Raw genomic sequence first — 13,482 nt, 5'->3', positions numbered from 1 at the left:
TCTGAAGGTTTGGATTCAGTTCGTGCTTCACTGTGTGCCCTTTGTTCAATTTTGGGTACTATGCTATAGGTACAAATGTAATCCAAGAAACAGCAAGAATGTATTTTGCATTCTTTTGAAAACATTATTTTGATAGACTGAAAAGCCCCCCAAACCCACATCATTCTAAACCTCATTAATAAATAAAAAATCTGGTTCTCTTTCTTTCTTCCTCTCCCACCTATACCTTACTCAAACAAATCACATTGAAAACAAATTTGTTTTTACTTTCCATTTTTCGCTAAACTAATGTTTTAAAGGGGCTGGTCAATTTTCTTCTTTTTCAGAGCTACATTATTCAAGTAGGGGGAGAAAGTCCACAAAAAGACATGTGCAGTTTTTCTTGAAAATTTAGCATTGTAGATAGAGGCAGAGCACACGGCAGATGATAAAGATCAAGTAACTGGGAAAATCAGGCAGCAAACATTAATCAAGAGCTGCTTGTGGCAGTAAGTACTTACTGTCATTAACCCTCCAACAAGGTCACTTGTATGTGGATCCTCATCTTTTGTCCCCAGTTGTGGAGAGTACAATTCAGTGGTTCTTAAAATCTCCAAAGCCCGGTCTAAAGCTTCTGCAACTGGCATGGGACTGCTCTCTTGTGCAGCATTGATGATGTTTATTACCTAATGTAGCATCAGACATATTGTGAACTTAGAAGTGATTTGTAAAAAACAGAGACACTCGTTAATTACTATGGGAAACTTAGGAAAATAACAAGACATAAAATTTTAATCTGCATGGGGGAAAAGCAAAATGAAAGGGATGTTACTGAAATGCTGACGTTTGCTACTGACTCTGGGAATAAGATAGTGGCTTTAAGGACAGAAATCTTATTAATGACTTTCCCCTCCAAGGCACAGCCTCAGAATGTCTCCGAATGGATTTAATGTAACTTTCTCCCACTTGCCTCTCACAATTTGTTAAAGAGCTGTTTTTTTGACAAATCTTTGAATGGTTTCAGAATGCAGTTGACAATGCATAAGTAAGAAGGAGGAACTCCAGTCTCTCCTTCTTAAAAAGGGTAATGTGATGGCTGACTCCATGGATGACACTCTACCAAGCAGGTTTGGGAGATCTTTGCTCAGAGTATCTGCCTTTTTGAAGCTACAGCAGTGGGGGCGTGGAACAGGGGAAGGAGCTGCACCAGAGGCTGGTGCTGTCCTGGAGCCTCATGCCCCAGTGCTGCAGCACAGCACTGCTGTGACATTACCTTGGTGATGGGAGCCTCAATCGTCATGGAATGGACCCTGGCCATGGAGGAGCGGCGCCGCTGGGAGCTGCCTGTGTGCAAAACAGAGCAGAATTTGTGCCCCGATTGCAGAGACAAGGCTGGGCTGGAGGATCAGCCAGGAACTCCTGAGGCCTTTTCTGCACTGCTTACCCTGCTGTGCCTTTCAGAGGCAATCTACTGCAGAATGCACAACTGCAAAGAGATGCTGGCTGAACCACTGATGTCCCTGATTAGAGATAAGTGGCTGTAACAGCCTGGCAAAATCATAGCTTTGCTTTATTATTTTAAATATTCAATTACAAACTCAGTTAAAAGACTAGACAGATATGTGTGTATAAACTGGCAGGCACAGGTAGGTAACCACTGAATTTTGACTATTACAGGATGTATCTACTCTTGCTGCCTGATGCAATATGACAAGTCATAATGAGTCAGCTTCCAAGCTGAGGTAAATCACTGAAGCTCTTTTGAAGTGGGTACCTATGCCAAATAAAACCAGCAGAGGTTTTGGCCTATTACATTGGAAATTTAAAAACAAATGTTTTATATTGGTTAGCAATTTTGGTTCTGCCAAGATGAGATTTTTCTGGATATTGTGCTACCTATAAAATGCAGACATCTCTGTTACTTATTGTGCTGAGCAGTTCTTAGGAAGAAGAGTCAATGCTATTTTTGCTATACTGGAACATGACTGTATTCTCACTGCCACAGACATGCTTCACTAGTGTATGCTGCCTAGACTGTGATGAGGGATGATTTAACAAAAGCATGTAAGTGTCAGCAACAGTTTTGAGTATGGGACTCATCTATCAAGTTTGGGGTGATCTAACAGAGCAAAATACAACACAGTGAAAGAAAACAAAATTAAGAAAAAAATATCTTCATATCTCTATCAAGGGAAGAGGTAAGAAATATAATAATTTGTGTGTTGGGTTTGCACGACAACTCTAACTCCGCCAGACCCAACACGATGAGTTGTTTCACATACCATCGCTCCCACGTGATGTTGTGGATCTGACATCCAGGGATCCTTTCCTCATGTCTTTGTGTCTGCATGTCTGAGTATCTGTGAAGAAAATGATATTGCATAATGACACAAAGTTTTGCCTAAGATGCATGTTAAAGGAACTGAAGCTCAGAAAGCCTGGCAGCAGCTGAGTGACATTGACCTCAATGCTTCAGCAGATGAGAGCTGATCAAAGTACCTTTTAAAGCTCTTGCTGTATTCCACTGTCCTGAACCCAGTCAAGTTCTCAGGCAGAACATGCCTAAATGTTTGTGCAGAAGGAAACAGCGTGGAGAGAAAAGCTCCTCTCTTGCCACTGTGACACAATTGCAGTTGTGAACACAACTTGTGCAGCACACCTGAGCTCACTCAAGTAACCACTGCCACCAGGCACTGGTGGGCCACAGCAGAGCACATGCCAGCAAGCGGGGCAGTGTGTCCCAAGTTCCTTAGGGACTCCAAGATTCAGCCTAAGACTACAGTTAACAACAGCATGCTAGGGATGCCAAGGATGCCCGAACTGAAGTGCTGATATGTGGGATGAGGGTGAATGACAGTGTTGGTCATCCTCATTTCTACTCATGTGCAAGCTCCCCACAATGCAGCTCAAAGCAATGCAGACACGGGTGCCACGTGCTGCAGAGCAGCCACAGCAACACGATGACATTTCTGTCACAGGGATCCACCACCTACAACTGAACTGTGGCACTGAATCCAGCAATACCATGACACCAACTTGGGGCCCTGTGACAGCGTTTTCAAAGGTGGGCTGCTTTATGTCACCTCTAAAGTAAGTGAGGCAGGTAGAGAGGGAGATTGTATTTACTTTCCTGCCTTTTGAGTTGGATTCCCAGCTTATTGCTAGGTAAATAGGACTGTTCTGTGAAACTGTGCTTTCAGTCAAATCACTAACAGTGGCCTTTATTCTCTCCCAAAGTATGTTCTGCAGTTCTTGAGAAAGAAGAGACATGTCGTACCTGTCTGAGATTCAGCCTGAATACATTCACATGTCTTCTCCACCTACAATTCAGTATGAGAAATCCAGTTAGTCAGAACTCTGCCATTATTTTGTTACACTTAGGCTCAAACTGAAGTGAGCATAGCACTATTTTCACTTACCTTATTGTTGTCATTGCACAGTCTACTAATTGACACATAGTGTCTAATCTTTCTGCAGGCAAAAAACAGCGTGTTAATTCCCATCCAAACCTCAGCTCTAATTCAGTGCTGATACTTGGGTGCTCCAAAGGCTCGATTTGGGGACCAAGTGGAAGTGGCATAAAAATCTAGACATGCTTGAATCTTGCCCATGATCGAAGCACACAGTGACCTCATCCCATAACAACCCTTGGCAAGAGCCTTGAAAGGAGCACAGAGAAGTGAGCATGGAAGGATACAGTGCAGGTGCTCAGTGAAACAGGATGTAGGTCCTGGTGGCACCAACACAAAACACAGAAAGACCAGAGGGTGCACTTGCACTTCAGGGAGAATTAGAAGAGTCAGAGTCACAAGTGAGCACATCTGCATCTTTGGCTCCTTTTGGAGGAGAATTACAGTTTCACTTTCCCTGCACACAACATAGAAAGTTGATTTTGCCCCAGGGAATTAAGCACAGATGTCTGAGGCACCCTTCCTTGCATAAGCTTCCATTATACTCAGCAGCAGGATAATCCAATATCTGCTGAAGGCAACTGAACTTTAAACTGAGCCTTCATTCAGACACAAATCATGACTTTAGCTTTCACACTTACCCTCCCTGTCCAATGACAGGTAGTATCTTCACATTTTGTTGTATGCTATCTCCATTTTTCTTTTTCGCATAGTACATTCCTTGCCATTCCTGAAAAAATAATTCAAGTGGAAGGAAGTTCAGATAAAACATGAAGAGAAGCTGTAGCTTCATACCTTCTTTCACTGAAAGCTGTCTCACAATACAAAACCAGGTAGGACTGGTTAAACTGTGCTGAAACCCTCAAATTTCTCCCCTGCAAGTAACCTGTAGGTCATTGTATTGCTGCCAATGCATGGACAACTTCCAGAGGAGCAGCCTGGGAACACTCTGATGGCAACAGCTAGAACTCAGGAGCTGTGGGAATTAGCTGCATTCTCTTCCCCATCCTATCTCAGTGGTGTTGCAGGTCATTTTGGGGAGAGCTGGCAAAGAGCCCCGTGAGAGCAGGAGCTCAGACCAGCCTCTGCCTGGAGCAGAGTTCCCTCTCTTGGGGCAGCAGGTGTGGGTTCCCCAGGGACCCAGGACAGGAAGGTGACTGCAAATCTGTTACACCACCCTCACCTTCCCTGCTGGATACACCACCTCTCCTGCATGGCTGGGATGTCTTATCATATGAAATGTATCTGGGTAACATGAAATGTATCTGTGACTAAAAGTGCTGTGGTATCCCAGCACATTTACTTTCCATACTGTCAGTTTACTATCAAATGCAGCAGAGATTTATTTTATTTCTTTTAAAGCAGAAGAGAGCCCAGTAGAATAGCTCCTGGATTCTGCCTCCCCTCTAAAAGCACTCTGGTTTTAGGATTGCCCATGTGTTTCCACCCCTAGAATAGCTGTTGGTGGTCTTTTTTAACAGATGCATATTTTGAGCTGGGCATTTACTAAATACCAAATAATTAATGAATAATTAAATCCATCTTGCACGTGCACTTAACACAAACTGCTCAGGCCAATTGCTGTATTTCAGTTGAGCTCAACAAACTGTAGATCAGATCTTATGTATGTGAAAATACCCTCAGGAGGCACACAATATGTATTTATTTATGTGAGACTGACAGATTTCACAGTCAAGCCAGCCAGAACACAGGTACAGAGAGAATAGTTTTACATTTATGTGGATGGAGCCAGCAAATAAAGACTCCAGCCCACAGAGAACTGCATGGTGACAGGCTGTACAGAAAAAAATATGAAAGGCTTTTCTGAGGATCTGTCAGAGAAGAGAACTGTGAATAACAAACTGTGTAGTGAGCATAATGTCTTCTGTGAGCTGCTTGAGGAATACAAATGAAGATAAAGCAAGCACCACAAAATTCAATGCTCTCATAATTAAAAGTATGCACATCAATAGTTTCCTGACAACCAGGATGAGGTAGAGATGAGTAATTGATCTCTAACCCAGGTAATAAACCCAGGATGTGCACAAAGGGGTGAAGTCATAAACTACAGATGGGATAATTCCCTCATTGAAAGCCTATCCTTTTCAAGGCAGGTTATTCACTAATGTGTTCTTCTTAGTCAACAGATCGATTTTTTAACTTGTGAATTTCTAAAACCTGTGAAACTGTGGCAGGAAATATGCGAGGGAAAAGGTCAGCGCAATTCTGAGAAGCAGGAGGTCCAAGCCAAACTCCTGCTGGTAGGTGAAGTTCTCCCAGGGATGTCACTTAAATGTATTTTAAGAACACCATATGCTCTCTCCCAGAGCCTCTGTCAGCAATCCAGCAGAGAAGAGCTATTCCCAAGAAGTACTGTCAGTCAAGCCCATGGTTATGTCTGCACTGGAGCCACACGAGCACCGTGACCAGCTCCTGCTGCGGGGGGAGCTGGGATCAAACCTGAGCAAACAGCACACACAGCAAACCCCACAGTGCCACTCCTTACAGAGCGCACCACTGCTGAGGTTCCAAACTCCATGAAGAAGGCCAAGGCACACATCTATCCACTGAGAACTCTCACAGGCACAGTAAGGAACCCCCAGCTCAGCCTTCCTTTTACACTGGGGCTTCCTGCACTGGACAGCAAAGTTCAGCAAACAGAAAACAGAGCAAACCAAAATAAACACACGACATCACAAACACAATCTCACAGAACTGAAGGCTGAGCTAGGAAGGTGCTGCCATAGACCTTTATCAGAGAGTGTGATTGCTCTCCCACCCCCTCTGCAAAGAACTTGCAAACACTTCCCAAAGGGTGAGAGGAATTGCATGGCTTGTCTGCTTTATCAGTAGGTGTTCATCTCACTCACTGCAGAAAAAGCAAAACTAAGAGCAAACTGCAGAGATCAGAGGCAGCAAGATTTCTACTCAGAATTGCACATTTCATCTTAATGGATACAATTTGAATCATGAAACAGAAGAATGAAGAAAAGCACAACTTTTTTAACTCCTCAAGTATGGATGGATGTACATTTCAATAATAAAATTTGCTTCTGGCAAATTACAGACAGCTGTAGTAAGGAAAAGTTGACTTCCAGAGATATGGTTTTTGCTAAGAGAAACAACATCCTGACCAAGAATCCCGATGTACCTTGCAATTTCCAATTTTTGATTACAACACCTATGAACTTCTGTTTGATTATACTGAACTTGCTAACAGCACTATGCTTGTCAGCACAAGAGGTGAAGTGCTGCAAGAGTCCATCTTCCTAAATTCCATTTAGAGACAAGATAAATTTCATGCAGCTTAGATTTTTCCAAAGATCAGAAAAATTTGCTTTCTAGTATTTCTACTACTATGTTAGTATAGTACCCTATTTGTTCAAAACAAAAGTCAAACCTGTTGACAGGAGATTATCACAGCAGCAGATAGTTTCCTTTTTTTGATATGCTGTAACCTACAGTAGCCAAAATACGGCCTATTGTAGTGAGAAGCAGTCTTCTAAATTTAGAATATAAAGAAACCACAAGTCTGAAAACTACACACAGACCACATCAGAATGATCCAGGTAACTCAGGCACCTCTGAAAATGCTGTCATATCTTGACACAAATTATTTCAAAATTTCAAGTATTTCAAAGGTTGTTTCTCGCAGTTAACCTCTACTTGCAAATGATTCCTGTAATAATTTAATTGGCAATTCATTTTTATATTAACATATAAATTTACATATTTTACATACATAGCTTACGTATTATAAAATGTCCCAGAGGGAAACACAGAACACCTGCAAACAGAATATATCCACCTAAACCAGCTTAAGCTGTTCCAGACAGACACGTTTAAGTAGGCAGTATTTCATTAGCCCTCACTGTTAAAGCCACACAGTCAGGAGTAAAATTAGTATAAGGAAGGAGATGAATTAGGTTTAGATTTATATCATTCATAGAGTAAAATATATTTCCATTATTAATGAAATTTTTATCAGCTCACTAAAATATTAAAAAATTTTATCACTTTATATCTTGAGAATTGATGGTGTGGATTTAAAGCCTGACACATCTAATGCATTTGAATTATAACTTAATAAATACTCCCTGCTAACATCAGTTTTGTATTGCACACATTTACTGAAATAACTTCAGTCAGGCAACAGAAGTGTGAAGCACCATAATCCAAACTACTGTCTGTTGCTGGGATCTGTTCCAACAGGCCAACACACGTGAAATGAGCGACACAATCTCCCCGAAATGCACATGGGAGCCACCGAGTGCCGTGTCAGCACCCTGACCCCAGAGCATGACTCACCACAACTCTGCAGTTGTGCTTTTGCATCCCTGCCCAGATGCAGAGTGCCCTGATGCCCTCTGGCATCTCCCTGCTCTGTGCCAATGCTGTGCTGCTTCGCACGACAGTCCCCGTGAGCCTGGGCCATGGAGCATCATCAAACACAGCCCTTCCCAAATCTCTCTGTGCAATCTCCATGATCTTCTCCCTGCAAGGCACTATGTCATGTTCAACAACACCAGACACCAGCCCATCTCTGAGCAATGAACCTTTCTAATGGAAATCCATTAGACAGCTCCCAGGCCATTAGGGAATTAAACAGATTGGCAGCTGGCAGCTGACACTGCCTATCACTTTCAAGTGATATTGCAAATGTCTCCTTGGTATTTTTACATTCTGAACTTGCAAATCAGCTTCCACATTTCATGGTGAAATTCTTCAATATGGTACTTTTCTCATTTACATAGCACCAGATAACATGTGCATCCATCTCATTTTTCTTCAGCACTCCCACACCATTTGCTATGAACAGCATAAATTATAAAGAAACGCAGTAAGTCGCTTATTTTTGTAAAACAAGTAATTCTACCAAGCAAGAAAAGAGAAAGAAGCCCTAAAAAATGAAAAATTGTTTACTTCCTGTCCTTTTAAGTTGCAAATGCTCTGTGTCTGTGAAGCTGCAAGTCACAATGTGTTTCACAGCTGAACTACAATAACTTTTACAGGTAGCAAATAAAAGTGATACAATGCCATTACTCACCTTTCCTATCTTTATGCAGGAATTAATAGTATCTAGGAAATCAGCTTTTTTTTCATTTATAGGCACTTCTGTTAATTCCTTTTCTATTAGTTCACCTATTTGATAGCCCATCATTGTTTCAAAAGCAGGATTGACGTACTGTGAGATAAAAAAACAAACAAATACCCATTCAACAGCATACTTAAAGCATAAGAGAATCCCTTGTTTTGCTTGCTTAACCAGGAGATCTCTTTCCCAGCCTGAAATAAATGCCTGCATGTACTACTCCTGAGAGAGATGCTCACATTTTTTTCTTTGTGAAGCAAACCAGGAATTTCCATGCTAGAATAGTTGTGCAGAGTGTGTGCATGTCAGCAAAGAGAGGGAAATTATACAAACAGCTGAGTATCACATATCCACAGAGTTTAGACAGACAACATAAATTCCTGAAAAACTGGCTCTGTCAGTACCCAAACTTACCTCAGTGTTCCTAAAATCACAAACTGGATGTTGGAATACCACAGGACTATTATCCATATCTATTGGCAAATTCATAATCTTATTCTGTAAAGGCTAGCCATCACTATGACCCTGTCCAGGCAAAGCCCAGCCAAGCAGAGTGGAAGCAGTGGGATTTAATAAAGCAGGCTTCTCCCTGAAGTGAATGTTGCATTTCACTGCAGTTTTTGGCCCTTGCCCAATAAAGCTGAAGACTGGCACCAACAGCCCACCCCTTCATGGCCTCTCACTGCTGAGTTACAAGCACAGTCCTGGCAAAGCAGCATCTGAATGCCTTCAAAACTTACAATGTTTTCACATGAGAGAAAGGAAAAGGTGCCACTCTACTTCTAATGGTTCTCCACTAAAAGCTCCTTCCCAAAGGAACCCTCCCTCCCCTTCCCTGTGCAAAAAGCTGTGCCTGCTGGAGCTCCAGGACTCCTGCAAGTGTCACTTCTCATACTCTGGGGCTGTCAGCAGAGGGACAAAGTTTGGTTTGAATAAAGTGTATTTAAAACAACTTCAGGATGTGTTCTGTTATTTTTGTAAAAGGAATGAAGAAGGCACATCCTTCAATGAAGTTGCCATTGTCAAGATTTGGATCAAGAAAGTACAATTTTTATGCATGTTATAATTCCCAGAGGCTGAGACTCAAGCACTTTACTGATAATAAAATCACTCATCACTGCTTCATAGCTAGGGATGCAACTAACTCCTTTAAAAAGATGATGGTTTTCAGAACTGCAAAACTAAGCACAATTTCCTTTCCCTGTTTTAAAGAAATTTTTAAGAGAGGATTGCATTCATAAACAGTTGGCCCAAAAATTCTGATACATCAAACAGTATCAGATTTTAGAAAAAAAAAGTACAATTATTTGACTAGAACATCCATTAGATTTTAAAGACCATCAAATTAACACAAAATATTTTTGGAAAAGAATTCATATAAGCCAGTGGCTGCATTCATTCTTGATATAGAGAATGAATGAATAATAGAGATAAGGAATCAATACAAAAAAATAGAAACAAGAGAGTAAATTCTTATTCATTCAGAAACAACAATCCCCTTAGAATTTATTTGATTTATGCCAGACACTTCAAATGGAGAAAATTCTACTTGACAGCTAAACTCACTTCAATCTTTTAGATCCATTAAGTTAGATTAGATTCTTGTGCTGTAAGAAAAGTAAATGTAACCATAGAAGAAATAAAACACAGAGGAATTTTCTGTACTTATGGCTGGAACAAACCTGTATTACATGGTCTTCACTTGTGATCTCAATGGCTTCTTGACTTTTCTCTAATGCTGTAAATAATGAATTACATGCCCTGGAGAAAAAAGAGAAAGGCATCCAAAAATTTTTATCCATTTAATTCTTCTTATATACGATAATAAAGTATTACAACTCCATACTGAATAATGTTGTAGTCAAACAAATAATGTATTTTCTTCAGGTAACTGATATTCTATAATTAACTACTGCAGATTAAGTAAATACTCTATTAAGGATCTGGCAAAATTGAAAATTCTCTGTTGATAATGGTTTTGGTAAAATTACCTTAGTTTGAATTGTGCCTGCACCTGTCCAAATTCCAGCTGAATCAACTCATTGTAACAGGCCATTCTACTAGAATTTTCTACATATCTCTGCAAATAAAAGGTTAGAAATATTTCATTAATACACTTTCCTGTCTGCAAGTATTTGAAGCTCTGACTTCTTTTGCTTGCTAAAGAACCAGAAAAGGAGTAGATATGCCAAAAATGAACATGCTGGGATATGAGCAATGAGAGAAAATTATTTTTTGGTACCAGCAAAACTTTTCAAGTTACTGCATTTTGAAAAGATGACAGATCCTCATGGCAATGAGGTTCAACCAACCTGTTTATTCTCTGTGATTGTCAGCAGGATCAATGTATTTCAAAAAATCTACTTTTAGCTTTCATGCTACTTATTTAAAATAGCAGTGAAAAAATGTTGGGTCTCAAGTAGTTTAAATTTGAAATTATTATGAGTTTCCAATTGCTAATATCCCAAATTGTCTATATAGATGAAAATAAGGTTTCCTGTGAAATATACCTTTATTGACCTTGGGGTTTTTATAGCAATGATCTCAGTATCTTTCACTTTTTAAAAACCATTTCATATTTACCAGGTATGAGCCTGAATGTTAAATCTTTGTTCACACTAAACTCCCACAGACATGGATATTTTGGGCAGGACGATTGATTATCACAGGTAAACCACCACAATCAAAGTTCCTAAACAAAATTTTCTATGCTCTGCCATTAGCCCCATCTCCAAGGCTCTGATCCATAAATAATTCAGAACCTGTGTTGAATTACTTATGTGCCCTCTGGAATGACTCTGTTCATATAAATGCCATTATCTTCAGGCTGTAGCATTTCCTGGATCAGGACCATTCTAGAAATAAGCAGATGGGTGCAAATGGAACGTGATGGAATAGCAAAAATCTGGTGAGCATGCAACCAAATATTTGGAATTGTGCTGTAAATCAGGCCCAGCCTTGTTCTACTGTCAGCTGAAGGCAATAAGGTACCCACTTAACTGATGCACTAATTAGCACCTTTTCTGCTCAGCTGGAACAGTTGCCAAGGAACAGATTCAATGCAATACTTCTCAGGTGCCTCCAAACAATAGCTAATAGCACTTGACAGTGTGTGAAGCCTGTTTACAATGGGAATTGGCATTTGATAGAAGACATTTCCCACAGCACATTCTGTTGTTCACTGCAAGCTGCTCTCTGACTCTGCCACTAATCAATTTGTCAATGTCAACTTTTCAAGGAAAGGATCATGTATTTAATCTGAAATAAATGTATGAAGTGGAGAAGTCTCAGTCCCACTTCTTACATCCCCAAGAGTGTCATGTCAACGTTCAGAATTGGGACACAGAAGAATGAGCAGCACGAAAAAGATCTACAAGGTTGGATCACTGACACAAATGGTGACTGACAGCCAAACTTCTGGAGAGCTTCTTGCATGACAATTTTGAAATGTCAGAGCAAGGCAGCCGAGTATAGCACATACCCTTGTGAAGCCAGCAGAGATCAGGGGCAATATTGATGACTCCTCACGATCAGTGTGCCTTTCAAACAAAGAGGATAAATCAGAGATGTTGTAATTAACTCAGACCAAATTTCACAATGCATTCATCTACTTGTATCCCAGATGTCACACTGAGGCTAATACTTCTAGATCCTTACAGGATATAGGAACAAAACATACTTTTTGTATTTTTTCTAAGGTTTCATCTTTGGCATGGATATTTTATTTTCCTTCACGCATGTAATGAGCTGCTTACATAAAAAAAAAACCCTCTAATGCTTCAAGGAAACCAATTAATGAGCTAGATCATTGGACTTCTTCTGTACTGGATCCTTGTTGTTTATGCTGGCATTAGTCAGAAATGCACCTCAAAGTCTGCACAGCCAAAGTTTTAGGAAATTACTTGTTATCTGCATGTACCAAATCTTATATGGGCAACTCAAGATGCCTGAATGAAGACAGATTTTCTAGTGCTGCCTACCCACTGCCTTCTAGTAAGTCACATTTGGGACACATTTCCAAATGTAGTATCTGAATAATCTGGCTATACTAACTGTTAAAAGACCCTTCAACATACATGAATGTATGGAATCAGAAAGAAAGGCCATTATGTGAAGTGTCTGTCAATAAGCAGATTGAAGCTGGTCATGTTTAGCAGATGGCACAATACCTTTTATTTATGCAGGAAGTTATGGACCTTGAAATGTTTATTTAGGGTCCTTTTTTGGTAGAGATGGTAGTGTATTTTTAATGGTAAATTTCAACACCTCAGAACTGGTTTTCAGAACTAATGTGCTCTGAGAAATGGCCATTCCCAAATTATACTTGGAGGAAATTATCTTCCTATTATTTCATTTCATTAAATACAGAGAATTTCTTTATTTTTTTCCTTTTACATTATTTTATAAGTAATTTTTTCAAAGGAGGGGGAAGGAAATAGCATATGTAGTACTTTACTGAGATGTCATAATCTCTTTTGCTTTTAAAACTGCTGTGGTCAGATGATACTTTGTACTGATCAAATTGTTCTATATCGCTTTTCACACTCAGCAGAGAGTGGTTTTCGCTGAGATTAATCATATTGAAAGGCAGATTAAGAAAGGTTCAAAACACAGATCTGCAAGACAGTTTTGTACAAGATGTTGCAGAAGTTGTTTGAAACATACTCTTAAAGCCTGCAGTGATGGCAGGGGAGTGCGAGGAGGAACCCAATACAAAACTCAAAGTGAGATTCTTGAGTAAAAACCCCAGAAATTAAAAAAACAATTTCTATCCCAATCCTATGGTCAAGTATAGTAAAAACTCTGGTACAGCACATTATTATTAGCACAGTAGGAATTTCTAATTCAGTTTTTTTGATGTTAATGGTTTTTCAGGTTAACTTTTACAATGGTAAGATTCACAGTTTTGATCACAGGTGAAAGGAAAGATATGAGTATTTACCTTTGTACCACACAAATAATGACTGTATTTTCTGAGGCTTTCGTTGTTCTGATAGACCT

The 13,482-nt window shown here is 40.0% G+C and overlaps 1 protein-coding gene across 5 annotated transcripts in view; it reads right to left on the bottom strand.

Annotated features, from left to right (window-relative positions):
- PDE8A (phosphodiesterase 8A) overlaps positions 1 to 13,482 on the bottom strand; it is a 155,277-nt gene that overhangs the window by 26,289 nt on the left and 115,506 nt on the right. For all 5 annotated transcript variants that reach the window (XM_053954439.1, XM_053954436.1, XM_053954435.1 and 2 more), the window contains exons 4-14: positions 13,424 to 13,480; positions 11,963 to 12,020; positions 10,473 to 10,561; positions 10,164 to 10,242; positions 8,437 to 8,574; positions 4,031 to 4,119; positions 3,399 to 3,450; positions 3,257 to 3,299; positions 2,262 to 2,339; positions 1,253 to 1,323; positions 501 to 665 (exon numbers count right to left, since the gene is read on the bottom strand). In XM_053954439.1, the coding sequence (XP_053810414.1) occupies positions 501 to 665; positions 1,253 to 1,323; positions 2,262 to 2,339; positions 3,257 to 3,299; positions 3,399 to 3,450; positions 4,031 to 4,119; positions 8,437 to 8,574; positions 10,164 to 10,242; positions 10,473 to 10,561; positions 11,963 to 12,020; positions 13,424 to 13,480 (919 nt within the window). The remainder of the gene's footprint in view (positions 1 to 500; positions 666 to 1,252; positions 1,324 to 2,261; positions 2,340 to 3,256; positions 3,300 to 3,398; positions 3,451 to 4,030; positions 4,120 to 8,436; positions 8,575 to 10,163; positions 10,243 to 10,472; positions 10,562 to 11,962; positions 12,021 to 13,423; positions 13,481 to 13,482) is intronic.

The sequence above is a fragment of the Vidua chalybeata genome, chromosome 13 (assembly GCF_026979565.1).
Source record: "Vidua chalybeata isolate OUT-0048 chromosome 13, bVidCha1 merged haplotype, whole genome shotgun sequence".
In the NCBI taxonomy this organism is placed as follows: Eukaryota; Metazoa; Chordata; class Aves; order Passeriformes; family Viduidae; genus Vidua; species Vidua chalybeata.
Note: the sequence above shows the minus strand (reverse complement) of the source record. Positions and strands in the feature narration are given on the sequence as shown.